This window comes from Cavia porcellus, unplaced genomic scaffold (genome assembly GCF_034190915.1).
Source record: "Cavia porcellus strain 051 isolate PalLab524CR breed Dunkin Hartley unplaced genomic scaffold, mCavPor4.1 scaffold_5, whole genome shotgun sequence".
Classification (NCBI taxonomy): domain Eukaryota; kingdom Metazoa; phylum Chordata; class Mammalia; order Rodentia; family Caviidae; genus Cavia; species Cavia porcellus.
In genome coordinates this window covers 638,224-652,701 of record NW_026947488.1, presented here as the reverse complement: position 1 = coordinate 652,701, position 14,478 = coordinate 638,224, and the positions used below count along the sequence as shown (strand labels likewise).

At 50.4% G+C, this 14,478-nt stretch overlaps 1 protein-coding gene across 1 annotated transcript; it reads right to left on the bottom strand.

Moving 5' to 3' along the window:
* Positions 1–1,596: 1,596 nt before the first annotated feature.
* On the bottom strand, positions 1,597–3,768 carry Npbwr2 (neuropeptides B and W receptor 2). The gene has a single exon (XM_003462824.3). The coding sequence runs from the start codon at positions 3,573–3,575 to the stop codon at positions 2,565–2,567; it is 1,011 nt and encodes a 336-aa protein (XP_003462872.2). The 5' UTR covers positions 3,576–3,768; the 3' UTR covers positions 1,597–2,564.
* Between the last annotated feature and the right edge of the window lie 10,710 nt (positions 3,769–14,478).

The window sequence follows — 14,478 nt, the reverse complement described above, 5'->3', positions numbered from 1 at the left end:
TATTAGACACAGTGCCACTCAAACAAAAATTAATTATCGAGGGAAAATTTGAGAGGAACTAGTACAGTTATAGTTCTTGGTGGCCAGAAGATGCTATAGTCCTGGTGGAGAGGGTACCCATGTGTAGTCCTGGGCTGCAGGCTTCCTGTCTAGGGTGTACATCTGGGACCAATGCCCCTCCCCACCAAGGTAGTGGCATTAGCAGAGGCTGTGCCTCCCCGACCCTCCAGGACAGGCCTCCTTCCTGAGCCTCTCTCTACCTAGCCTCTTCCTCTGGCACCCCTGCCTGCATCTCCCCCCATCTGCTGCTGGGCCTGGTCAAGACTGGCTTCTCTAAGCCTAAATTTCCTTCCTTGCACCAAGGACTATAGAGCCTTCTTCAAGGGGATGTAGACGGCCCAGAGTGAATGGTGATCAAGGCTCAGAGGGACCTCAGGAAAGCCTGGTTCAGGACTGCTTTGGACTCTTCCCATCAGGGGGCACTGCGGCCCCACATGAGGCTCAGTATCCCCTGCCAGGGTGGGGGTGGCAGTTGCTGTGGCAGTGAAATTTGGTTGCTGAATGAGGGCTAGGAGCCAAAGCATGGGGACAGGATGAGCCGCTCAGAGTGGCCCCTCTTCGATGTTAGGGGCTTGCATGCAGGAGACCCTGTTGAGAAGTACCTCTGCCTCTGTCCTCCCTTGTTCTGGGCCTGGTTGAATCAATATTGTCCCCTATGATGCTCCCAAGGAGCTGCAGAGAGGATGGGAGCTCATGGATGGGGGTAGAAATTACCTGGTGGGGTGGGGGTGGGGAGAATGTAAAAAAGAAAGAAACTACCTGAAGGAATCAAGGGCCTGGGGTCTTCGGAGGAAACTTGGTGGGTACCTGCTCTGCAGTGGAGATGGCTAGCTGGAGCCCAGGGACAAATGGAGGCACAGTGGGAGCCCAACCCAGCCCAAAGGCACCTTAGTGTCCAAGCCTGGCACACTCCCCAGTGCATCCCTGCCTCCTGATCTTCTCACCCCCATCTTCACACACCCTTATGCCATGCACCTGGCTCTGTCACACAGCAGCTTCACGCCCTAGCTCTCAACCCGAAGGAGCTGGCGGGTACAAGAACAGTGTGTGGACTGGTAATTAGGCTGTTTGCGAGGTGTGATTGTACTGCAGGAAGGAACAGGCTCTGGGTGGCTTGCTCTTCTTGCAGTGCCGTGGATCTGGGTGGTGATTTCAAAGTACCTACAGTCCCCTCAGTGTGGGCTGAGTTCAGCAGTGGGGAAGCAGCATGGGGCCTAAGAGGTGGGGAGAGACCTGGCTCACTGACTCCTGCCCTGGGGCCAACAGCACCCTGCAGGACATGCTGTGCCCCAGCACCCCTGTCCTGTAACACCCCAGTAGTCAGCCTGCTTGGAGATGACCCTTAGGCCCTGTATAGACACAAGAGGACCTGCGCCTTGCCAGTGTTCTGGCTGAAATCTCAGGGGAGATCAAACCTCTTCCAGGCACCCGACTCCAAGCATCTAAAACATTTATTATTTTACAGCTCTTAAATTTTTGGAGAAACCTGTTATACAGCTACAGGCAGCTCGTACAGAGGTGACATCTGAGTTGTTTGGCATTGGCTGTAGGTACACAGGGAACAGGGGTATGGGGCTGATGTGGTTCTGGAATCAGGCACAGAGTGGGGCAGTGGCATCTTCCCTGGGCACCCAGCAGTGATCAATGCTGGGCCTGCGTGTCAGGGCCCCAGTTCTGAAACTCACATGGTGGCTAGCCATTTGGTGAGGTCTTAGGGATTTGGTAGATGTGGAACAGCTGGGAGCCAGATGCAGGTCCACCAGGCAGCAGTGGCCTCTGAGCAGCCTGCACCTACAGCCATATCCCACAGTTTTAGCTTCTGGTGGCTAAGTCCAGGCCACAGGCCCATCTAGGGTGGAGGGGGCTGCAGCTGCCGGCTTCTCCAAAGCACAGCCAGTTCTTAGAGTACTGGGACTGAGAGGTCCTGGTGGAAGGGCACTGAGTCCTACAGCAGGATATAAAGGGGCCAGGGGTGATAGGTGGAGTGCAAGGACATGGGTCTCCTGGTGAGCTGACACTGTGTTTTAGGTCACTGGTGCATTTTGTGGCTTCACTTGATACCCATGATCTTGCCCTGATCAGCAGTGCTCTACTCTGTTCCCCAAGGTACCCACACCTTTGTCACCTCCCTGTTCTGTGTTAAGGAGCCCAGGGGGTCCTGAGTGTGGAACACAGCACTGACTCCAAGCCAGGCTCACAGTTTAGGTCCCTTCTCTTCCAGACCTCTGTTGTCAGGGAACCTTGGTTCCACAGAATACATATAAGGGACCATCTTGGGAAGGCATCTGTTTGTCCATCCTGTTTGGGTGACCAGACTCGCTGTGCATGCTACTAGGATCTGAGTCCCTACAGGTGTCCATGAAGCAGAGACAAGGGCAGGACCACACTATAGTGGTCCTTTTTGGAGGTGACACTTTGCAAGGTCCATATCTGTGTGGGAAATATAGAGATGTGATGTGGACAGGCAGGATGTTCCCTGACCTGGGAGGAATGGCCGGTGATACTCAGGCTCTTCGGCACAGAAACAAGGTGCGGAAATTCTTGCGGAAGCTGTCATCCAGAAAGGCATACAGGAAGGGGTTGAGACATGAGTTGACGTAGGTGAGGCTGGTGATGGTATAAGAAATACCAATGACAAAGGATGTCTGGGGCATGTCTGTGGTCAGGGCCACCACAGAGGACAGGTGGAAGGGCGTCCAGCAGAGGAGGCACACAGCCAGCACGGTGAGGACTAGGATGGTCACTTTCCGCTTGGCCTTGCCCAGGGCCTTGGCCCCAGAGTGGAGCTGCATGGCCTGCAGTCGGCGTAGGAGATCCACATAGAGCACACAGATAGCACACACAGGCAATACAAAGCCCAGCATCAGTGTGTAGATGCGGCTGGCCTGGAACCAGGCCCGCTCTGGCCGTGGAAAGCTCAGCCCACAGCTGGGCACCTGCAGCTCATTGCTGTACACATGAGCAAAGGAGAAAAAGGGCAGAACCATGATGGTGACACACAGCCACACACACAGGCTGGCAACCTTTGCTCCCCGCTGGGTGCGCTGGGGTACACGGCGGGACTGCACAGTGGCCAGTACCACCAGGTAGCGGTCAATGCTCATCACAGCCAGGAAGTAGATGCTGGAGAAAATGTTGTAGTGGTCGATGGCTAGCACCAGCTTGCAGAGAGGCTCCCCAAAGGGCCAGTGCTGCAGCAAGTGCTCCGCGATGTTGGTTGGAAGGACCAAGATACAGAGCCCATCAGCCACAGCCAGATTCAGGACGAACACATTAGTCACTGTCTTCATCTTGGGGGCCCTCAGGATCACATAGATGACGGCCATGTTCCCAGTCAGCCCCACAGCGCAGATCACAGAGTACACAGCTGGCAGGAGCACATAGAGTACCGACAGGGGCTCTGTGGAGGTGGTATTGGGCTGGATGCTGTTTTCCTGGGAGAGGTTGGCACCCATGGTGGGGAGGAAGGAGGCACTTCCATTTTCAGGTGGCTCTGGGTGCATAGAAGCCTGCATCGTGTGGAATTCGGAGGTGGGTGTCTGTGCAGGGATTTTCTTGTGCTGGATTCTGGGAAGCAAACAACCAAAAGTGTTGCAGTCTGACTGCTCAAGTTCTGTGGAAGTAGTTTTGGCCACTCTGTCAGGCCAAAGACATGTAGAGCTGCTTTATCCCTTCCAGTCCAGGGGTAAGTGTCTCAGAGCAGCCCTGTCTTGTGATGGCCCCAGCAGTTGGCCTTCTTGGCAGTAGATAATCTCCCTACCCAAGACGCCTCCTCAGAGGGCAGCCAACCAACCTCCTGGGAAGCCTCATCCTGCTCCCCAACGTACAACATCACAAAATCGAGTCTGTCTTCCCTTTGCAAACAAACCTCCCGGTGCATCTCTACCTTTGCTGAGTCTGAAGTAACTTCTTGCAGGGTCCTAGAGCCCTCTCCCACCCTAGTGCCACTGAAGCTCCCACCCACATAGCCCTTCACTGACCTGTCTGATACCTGTGGCTGGAAGTTGATGGTCTTGGTGAGGTCTTAGAGGGAGCAGAGTGTGGGCAGACGTAAGGGCAGAGGTGCAGACCCGAGTGACAAATCCTCAGTGGCGATCCCAGACAGCCTCACTGGCAGGAAGGGGCTTCTGGGACCTGCTCTGATGTTGGGTGCGCCAGTCCTGGATGACTTCCAGCAAGGCTCCCAGCCTTGTGGCAGTGCTGATGTGCTTGCTCATCAGAGGCAGGGAGTGAGGGAGGGAGGGAGGGAGGGAGGTAGGGAGGCAGGCAGACGGGCGGCTTCTGTTTGCTGACGTGGAGCTCTTCAGGCTCTCCTCACAGCCCTGTGCTGCCTGCCATCAGCTCATCCCAGGGTCTCCTTGGCACCCACTCCCCTAGCAACTTCCCAGCAGGCAGCCAAGGGCACGTGAATGTTTGTGCACATGTGTACCTGTACACTGCAGGGGTCTGGGCATTTGTGCTTTTGTTCATGGGTTGCTGTGGACCTGGGCTTCCTTATCTGTGCACATGTGTTTGACCCGATGTGTGTGTGCATGATGTGCACACATGCATGTGTGCCTGCATCTGCCTGCATGGGAATTTCTGTGGGTGACTCTGCACCATGTCTGATGGGTCTGCATATGTCCTTAGCAGGTCATGGGGTCTGGGAGACTATATGTCCACATGTGGAAACGGCTTTTTAGCCACACACAGCCTGACTTCTTTGCGTTTGCCAAAAGAACATAGATGTGCACAGAAGCCAGGCAAGCCATGGGAGGCCGTGGAGAAGAGCAGTTTGCTTCTATGCAGGCTCCTGTCCCTTCTCTGAATCCACTGTCCCACCTTAGACAGACTGCTGAGTGGTAAGAGATGCACTGTGCCCTGGGATGATCTTCACATTCCTCTCCACTCCCCATTTTTTCTTCCCCTGGGTTTCTTCCGCTCCAACTCCTGGTTGGCTCTGGCCCTTTGTGGACAGTGCTGCAGCTAAGATGAGTGGCCAGCACATCTTGGTGCAGTTGCTAGTGTGACTTCTGTCTGAGAGGTGGGGCTGTCCATGAAAGTTGTGTCTACTGCCCTATGGTCCCAGGGCTGTCACCTGATACTAACAGGCTTGTTTCTTTGGTCCCTGCTTCCCCTGCCCAGGTCAGGGCAGAAGCCTTGCAAGTTGCCCTGTGTGCCCAGAGGTTGTCAATCCTGAGGCTGTGTCCAGGGGCACAATGAGTGGCTCCTAGGGTCCCCCTGTACTCTGCCATGAGGCATCCATAGCTGGCAGGGTCCTGGGATGAGGCCTGGATGGTGTCTGTATCTGTGTCCAGAGGGAGCTTCTTATCTAGGAGGAGACTGAGGCCCCACAGTGTCAGGGGATGGCAGTCAGCTACCATGAGGAAAAGTTTTATTGAGCTGAATTTCATAATGGTGTTTGTGAGGTGGAGTGTATGTGCTCCTAGAAACAAGAGACAGGAGAGAGAGAGGGTCAAGGCTGTGAATGGTAACCCCATGGGGGCCGGGCATGACAAGATTGGGGTGAGCCTTGGCCAGTCCTGGCGGTGGAGTGAATGACTGACCCCATCCTCAGCACTACGTACATGCACGTGGGAAGTGGCCAGGCCTCTGCCATCCAGCTGTCCTATAATGGGGTTGCATATACATATACAGGGTCTCCTGGTGAGTCTTACCACATGAGGATGGAACATGTCTTGTGTGCTCTTGAGAGGCAGCATGGTTGGGAATCTGTACCTCCTGTTCTTCGCTTGGGTCTGCGTATATCTTTTTTTGTTTTTTGTTTTGTTTTTGTCTTTTTAAGACAAGGTCCTGCTGTGCAGTTCAGGCTGGCCTTGAGCTCACTTTGTAGCCTAGGCTGGTCTAGAACTCGCAATGATCCTCCTGCTTCAGCTCCCAAGTGCTGGGATTACAGGTGTGAGCCACCACGCCTGGCCTAGGTCTGCATATATCACCCCAGCTTTCTCCAGGTTATTGTTGCAGATGAGTCTCCCCTTGAGCCCCAGGAGGGGCTCTGTCTATCTCAGAGCACAATCTTCAGAGCACAGATCTCCCCCTGGGGCTCTGGACCATGCCCCCTGACTCCCTTGAAAACAAACCTTGAGTCTGGAGTTCTCCTTTTACCCAGTGTTTGGCCCAGTCTGAGCCCCTCCCAAGCCCCATCTCTGCCCCTTGAGACTGTCTCGGGCTAGTCTGCCTCTATATCAAGCTTGTCTTCTGAGGTGGGGGACAATGTGAGGTGACAAGGGGGAGAGTAGGAGGGAGGAGAAAGGAGAGAGCTACAGGAACAGGGATACAAGTTGCTAAGCTCATAGACCCATTAGGCGTCAGGACTCAGGGAAGCTGTGTAGGTGCTAGGTCATCCCAGCATGGGGCCACGTGTGTGGGGTCCAAGCACCATTCTGCTCCTCCAGAAGTGGCTCCCTGATGCCCCCTGTAACTCCACACCTGGATCCATCAGCCTTAGGCTCAGAGAGCAGGTTTGTTCTGTTCGTGGGCTGGACTTGTCCCAGATTCTGGAGAGCTTCATTCTATGGGAGGATTTCCATTTTCACAAATGAACTGGCCTTTGTAAGCAGGCCCTTTGGGGTGTGAGGAGAGGCCTGGGGGGAGCCAGGGGTAGCTCCGTGGGGTGCAGTGGTGAGGACTGGGTGTGTCCAGATGGGAACTAAGTGCTGTACATTTGAGTTTTGTGTGAAAGGTTCTTGCAGGGGCCAGGAGGTTAAGCAGTACCACATTTGTGCGTGGCCCCACTGTTCCCCAGGACAAGGACAAGGGCAGAGAGAATATTGGGGCAGCCAGTCGAGAGACAGGCAAGTTCACCATGGAACTTTATTTTACCGTCATTCTATGTAGATATGGCAGTCACCTTCCTCCTACCACTGAGTGAGCTGTGATTCAGGTCTTCTCCCAAGCACACATGTGCACACATGTACTTAGAGGAGATGTTCAGGTACATTTACATGTATGTGCATATTGTCTATTTTGGCTCCATCCAGGGGCCCCCTAGTGGGTGGGGTGGACAAAGCTGCCCTGCAGGTGGGAGGGCAGGCCTGTCTACCTGACTTTCTCTACCTCATTCCTCCAGAAGGCTGGCATGAATCAGTGCCAAGCATGAAGACCAGGAGGTAATTGATTGGAAACTTTGCTCCCAGGAAGGAGACAAATGACACTAGTTTCCCTAGGATGGATGATGGGGACACATTCTCCTCAGGCAGACAGAAGAGCAGCTGCTTATACCCTGGGAGGGGCTGATGCTGATGCTGATGCTGAATGTACAGATTTGGGACTGTACGTTCTACTGATGGACTTCTGGTGACTCCCATCTCCCTTACCCAGCCAGCACCTATCTGTTGGGGTGCAGACACATCTGGGACTCCTGTTGGTGTCAGGGGCCACAGGAGCCAGGCCTAGAGGGAGGGGCTTCTGCTGGGCACACTCATCCACAGGAGTGAGCAGAGGTGCTGACCCTGGAGTGGGGACAATGGGCTTGTGTAAGCTAGCGGAAGGTGGTCCTGGGACTTGGCTCCCTTGCCTGAAGCAGGCGAGGAAAGCTATGTGAGGAGGGCCAGAGCTCTTGAAGGAGGGTCCCGGAGACAGGAGGCTGCTGCCCCAGTCCTCTGTGCAGGGTTTCTGTGGGAGCAGTTATCTGGACAGGGAGGGGTAGGGGCCTCCCTCAGAAACTATGGGAAACAGGAAGATTAGAGACCAGGAAGACCCTGGTCTTGAATCCTGTCATCTGGGGCAGCACCAATGCTGACCATGGTCTTCTGGAGTGAGGCAGCGTTTTGGGACTGGGCATTGACACCTTGCCTGGTTTATGAGCCTTTTGTGGTGAGGCTGGGTGTGGGTAAAGCTATTGACTGCCTGCCCCCTCATGCCCTGTAGATGCATGTGAGTGGCAGGTCCCAGCTCAGGGAACCTGGCTGTAAAGCTTCCAGCTTTGAGCTGAGCACAAACAGGAAGGAACTAATTGCTCCCCAGGGTCTAGGCCCATCTCAGTCCTGCTCCCTGCAGCTTCACTCCCTCTAAACCAGGTGGAAGAGCTGTTAAGAGGTGGGGCCTAGGCGTGAGCACAGTAGGCCCCAAGGAGCACTCTTTCCTAGGGGTGGGCTTCCTTCCCACTGTAGGAACGGCCTCCAGCTTGGAACAGGCCTGGGCGTGGATCAGGTTTGTGCTGAAGCTTTCAGTGTTCTCACCTGCTAAAGGCAGCTCAATTTCAGAAGGCTTTGTTGAAAAAGGGTCACTGTACAGGGCCTTGGAACATGTCCCTGGGGGTCTAAGTATACATGGCTAGAGATATATATCCCTCTCTGATCAGGAGAGGGCTATGGAGGGGTGTTGTCCTAGCTTGGGGCAGCTGTGGTCACTTGGACAGCACAGGTGAGCAGGGAGTGTGCAGGTGTCTTAAATCTCCAGTGGAGGGGTCTCCTCAGCATGTCATTGCGTGGGATACCTTCTAACAATGTTTGCAGTGACAGGGTACCCAGAGAATCTGAGAAGGCCAGGGAATGTTCACGGCATCCTCCTCAGTCCTTGAATTTGAATGAGCCCTGAACAGACTAGGCAATTCGTGCTCTGGCTTTCAGGCCCTTGGAGGCCCCTGATGAGTTGTGACTTTTCAGGGGGCAGTGCTTATCCCTGCCAGTGGAGATCATGACAATATATGGCTGGTTTCTGGGCCTGGGTTTTGTGGATGCTCCCGTGGCTGCACTGATAGACCTCAGACCAGACTGTCTATTTGTGGGCAGATGAGGCAGGGGTGGAAAGGCTGGAGAACAAAGCCTGGGGGAGGAAGTCCCATCTCCTGTCTTGGAGCTCCCAGCTTTGGTAGAACAGACATGGTTTGGGGACAAGAAAGACTAGCATGATGGATGAGCTGGGAGTTAGGAAGCTCTCACCTTTGCCCATCTCTTCCCCTTCTTACCTGCCTGGTACCAACCTGAGTTTAGAGGATGGTTGTTGGTATCAACCTGCTGCAGAAACTTTGGCTACTCACTAGGATGTCTGATCCAGCACCCTGAACAAATACATATAGAAACACCCGTGCACAGATCCTGGCAAATGCACGTGTGTGAGAAAGACTTTTGCCCCAGTATGAATTACTGTACAGTTATGGCGGTGGTCTGACGTGGTGGAAGGCCACAGTGGGAATGCTTACCACTTCCTGCTTCTTCTTCAGCCCTAACTGCAACTCCCCTTCCTGTTTACACGCACACAGAATTGCAATCGGTTCCTCACACATCATCAATATCTGCCCCATGTGCCATTTCAATCAGAGGTCATGTAACTCTCTGCCTGTCTGTATCTGGTTGAAGTAGACAGCCCAGCCACCAGGGGTTGTGTGCTCCTTTCCATATCCTTAACTCAGTAAAACTGTTCATTTTGTACTTTTTGCTTCTCTATTGTGCCAGAACACCCTAACATTATGGTACCTTGAGACTCGGATGGCAGAGTGCGTTAGCGCCTGGGAGTCACTCCCAGTTCCAGCTCCCTGCCTATGAACCATCTATTTTTTTTCTTTCAGGACTGTTTACTTGCTGCTGCTAATCTGCATGCAATACCAACCTTCCTAATTCATCACAGGTGAGCTGTTGTCTGAGCTGTTTTCTGTTTCTATTCCTAAAATTCGCAAGCTTGCATCAGAAAATTTATCTGTTGCTGTCGCTGGACAGAGATAGCAGTTTTCATGCTCCTTAGGCCATACAGCCTGAGGCAAAACTATTATTTTCTGTTCCCTGGGACCCCGCAGCCAGGATGAGAATGGGTGTTGGGAACTTCATGTCACGCTTTCAAAACAGGTGATGACTTCTTTTGATAGGTGTGACCCAAGACAGCTTCCACTTTCCTTGGGGGGAGCTAAAGCTCTCACATCCCGAGGGCAAGTTCTCTCAGCTCACTTATAATTCGGTCATGGGGACCATTTCCTGTCCTCCCCCCCAAAAAAACATACTTCTTGAGTGCCTGCTTCATAACTTTGGTGCCCTTGGCCTCAAGAAGGCTATAAAAACCAAAAAGTAGATATTTTATTTATAGTTTTGTCACAATGGTGGCAAGTTGGCAGAAACCCTTCATTTTTAGGCCTTTTGCTCTTTGAGGACGTGTCCTTCTCTCACTCTGTCTTTTATGATGGCCCAAACACTTCTGGCTTATTCTGCTCCACTAGGAACTCTCCCTCCCTCCCCACCAGACCCCCTAGATGACGTGTCTCCTGCCTTTATGGCTCTTCCCTGTATCTCTAAGGTCAAATCCGTCAGCTTTCTCAGCCAGAGGTTTCTGTGCCCCCTGCGCCATCCTCTCCGCCTTGTTCACCCCCGGTGCCTCTATTTTTTCCCTTAGTTTCTCTCCCCAGTCTCAAATGTCTCAATCCCCTCCATCCGAGCCATCTGTTCCATCGGATGGCTCTTCTTTGTCCCCTACTCCTGCATTGCCATTTTTTTTTTTTTTGCTGGCTTGCCATACTTGGTCTTGTGCATTTCAGTCACCCAGCAGGCCACATGGTATTTGACTGCCATCTTGTGATCCCACACCACATGGTCTTCAGCAGCCATCTAGTTGTGGGTCTCATGGTAATCAGTCGCCATCTGTGCTTCCCTGTCTCACAGTGGAGGATCACGCGGTAATTGCCCCACAGACGCCTGCTGGGCAGTTGGCCACTCAGTGGCCATCTACACCTCCCACTCCACAGCCTTCTCAGCCTCAGTCCCTATTCCCGCTTCAGAAACAGGCTGGTCCTGAGGGACTAGTTCATATTCATGTTCTTTTTTCCCCCAACTGACTTATCTTAGAATAACCATAAATTAGGTTCTTTTTCTACTATTCTTATTTCAAGAGATCTCAATTAATACAAAAAGGTTCACACTAGTGTATTTATTATAGTTCAAATTGGCCAAATATATTTGAGTGCACTCTGCTTTTGTAAGATGTTTGTCAGTCTATATATCTGTTGTTTGTTTGTCCAGTCTGTTTATACTGTACAGACTGTCTGTCCATGTTGTTTATCCATTTGTCTGCTCTGTAGACAGATGTTCCTTTTTATTTGAGCTCAACAATCTTTTTTCCTCCACTTTTACATTTCAGGAAATTTAATCAAGTTTTATTTGGGTTATAGGTTTGAAAAGCATGCTTCCACCTAGGTTACCAGCTGGTGAAAATGATGCTAAATCTGGTTAAACAAAATCCCTTGAGGTGAGGAGACACTGGATGAGACTTCAATTGATAAATAAGAAAGTGGTCACCTGGTAACTTTAACCAGCTCTTATTCATTAATTGGAGGCCCCAATAACCTCCATAGCCTTATGGGAGACACCTCAACTAAAGTTCATATTGATATAGGGGAATGAAACTCCTGACCTACTATGTCTGGGAGTTTGTGTTCTCTAAAATCAAAGAATGAATTTAAGGAAAATGGAGGTTAAGAGTAGAATATATTTACTGAGAGAAAGAAAGCTTCTGTCTGAAGAGAGACACAAGGGGTCCCGAGCAGGTTGCCCAAGACTCTGTCTTTTCCATGGACTTTTATAGAGTAAAACCATGGGTTCAAGGCAGAGGGTGGGGTGGGCAGTGGGGAGGACTAGGAACTCACAAGGCAGATGAGCATAAGGTGGGACATAACAATAGTTAGCCAATCAGATTAGTAGTTCAGGTAAAATTGATTACATTAGGGACAAATGGGAAAAGAAGTCACCAAGAGAGCATTTTTAGAGTTGTGACCTTTCCCTTAGGGGGATGGGATTAGTGACTCCAGGCTTTCTCAAGGTGATAGGGAACTAATTAGAATATTAGTCTTTGGGATGTGGATGCATTTGTTTGATCCTTTGTCTTGAGGCCTGGCCCACAGCAGGAGGTGTCTGTCTCCCCCACAGTTGTAAGGTATCTGCACTGGCTCCTTTGAGGGCCTTGCCCTGTCTCACTGCTATAATATTTCTAACTAACTTGGCTGCCTGCAAAAATATGACTAAGACAATTTATTGTTGCTGATCTGATGGTATATTCATGCCTTCAAATATGATATTGGAATTGTTTATGATGACAAGTATTTTCCTTCAGATCCAGATATCTGCCTTTCTCTTGTGTTCCAGCCAGGAAATCCAAGTCAAACCAACATGAGATCACCAGTCAAATAATTTTTTTTTTTGTCTTTTTGAGATAGGGTCTCACTATATAGCTCAGGCTGGCCTTGAGGCTCACTTTGTAGCCCAGGCTGGTTTCGAACTCACAACAATCCTCCTGCCTCAGCCTCCCGAGTGCTGGAATGAGCTAGGTGGAGTGAGCCACCACACCCGGCTCAAATAATAATTTTTAAACAAAAAATTTATGTAATGTATATGTTATATTTAGAGATGCTTAGATTTTGAGCAGTCCAAACAATGTCACAAATTTCTTCAGTGATCAAATGTTAAAACACCCATGGTTAATAGAAAATAGTAGTTCCATTTAATGTTCTAAGTTAAGCTTACTGAATTTATTACACTGTACTTGATAGGATTGTGGCTCGGCTGAAAAGATAAGAAGTATGAAATATAAATGACCTTTATTTTAAGAATGCAGGGAGAGGCCCCCTGACCCCCTGGGGTCTGGCACCTCCCCGGGGTTAGGGATCTCTCCCTCCTTGGGACAAGTGGAGTCAGGGCATATATTAGCTTAGGTTTGGGATGGAGCCTGAGGGGGCATTAGGGATGCACAGGTAGCCCATTGGTATTGGTTTTGCGCCAGAGGTAAATTCCTAGGGGTGGGGAAGATGGAGCTCCTTGGTTCTGTCTCCAAGGCTTTACCAGCTACAGTGTCGGGTCTGGGCCAAAACCCTTTCAGTACTGTTACCAATCTTTTCTTCTGGATGTTCAACAACTAAAAGTCAAGAGATAATTATAAATTCCTTTTAGATTCCTTTTACTGAGATCCACCAGATCTTTTCCAGAAAAAGGTTATGATAAGGTTTTTTTGGTGCAATAAAGGGAAAATATAAAGTAGAAACGGCCTTTATTCTAAGAACGTGGAGAGAACCCCATGACTGTCAGGGCCTGGCTTTCTCTGCTGGAAACGTGGGGTGGGGGCATACATATAGTTTCCAACTGTGGGGGTGCTTAGGGTGGAATTGCTGATGTCTGAGCAGTTGATTGGGACTGTTTTCCAGCCACAAGTTGTCATAGGGGAGGGGAAAGTGACCTCAAGGTAAACATCCTTTGGTCCCGCCTCCCGCTGCTGTAATATTGTATCTAGGGCAAAACTTTCAGGTTATATGATGCATTTTGGGGCCATAATTAACTATACTCAATTTGCCTTAAGTGACACCACAGCTCAACTCTCTCCTAAATAAGAAAAGGAAAAATTAATAAAACAGGCCATCCTCCAAAATCAGATGACAGTAGACATTCTAACAGCACAGGAGGTACTTATACAACTATAAAAATCTAACTGTGTATGACAAATGAATGATATGTCAGTTTCTAAAATTCCCTGGATCTTATCCTTATCCTCCTTATGGGAAGCCATTACTAAAAATTATACTCATAAATATCCCTTTGATTCTATTATTTGGCTCCTGCATAGTTAATTGATTCTTTGCCTTTGTCTTTTTTAGACTTAAAGCTGTACACCTACCCAAGATGAAAATGCCTGCTATCTACTGAGGGCCACTAGTTAAAAGCTCTACAGAGTATCCCTGACTGCTATTTAACAACTTCAAGCCCCTTCAGCCTGAAGAAGCCAGATTGGTCACTGCCCATTCTCCCTTACAACAGTTCAGGTTACTTATTCAGAGAAAAAAATGCTACAGGCAGCTAAGTCAGGTAAGAATATTATAGGCTAGGGCCTCAAAGTAGCCAGCACAGAGAACCAGATATCTTGTGACTGTAGAGGAAACAGATACCTCCCACTATGGACCAGATCCCAAGATAAAAGGCTAAGCTTGGCCTTCAAACCCCACAGGGAGACCTTCTTAATATGGCTTTTTGTGTTTTCAACAACAGAGATAGAAGTAAAAAAGAAAAAGTAACAATCTGATCTTTTAGTAGTGACACTTGGAGCTCTGAGAGAGGTAAACCAAGACAAGGTAGAACTGCCCGAGCTCCTCCAAGACCATGCTTCAAGTGCAACGGAAAGGACACTGGGGACAAGAGAATGCCCCCTCTGCAATCTCGAGGGCCACTGGAAGAGAGACTGTCCTAGCCGCCAGAGAGTGGGTAAGCCATCCTCTAAACCTTTGCCTTCATAGGAGATCTAATCGCCACTGCATTCATCACTGGCTGATCTACTTGGACTCGCTGCTGAAGACTGATGGGGCTCGGGGCCCACAGTTCCCAATGAAGGTATCCTTTTCAGAGTCCGAAGTCTCACTGGAGGTCTCAGGTACGACATTCTCTGTACTTGTAGACATAGAGGCCATATATAGAGTTCTTCCTGAGTCTTCAGGCTGTTATATTAAGTCCTTAGTCTCTG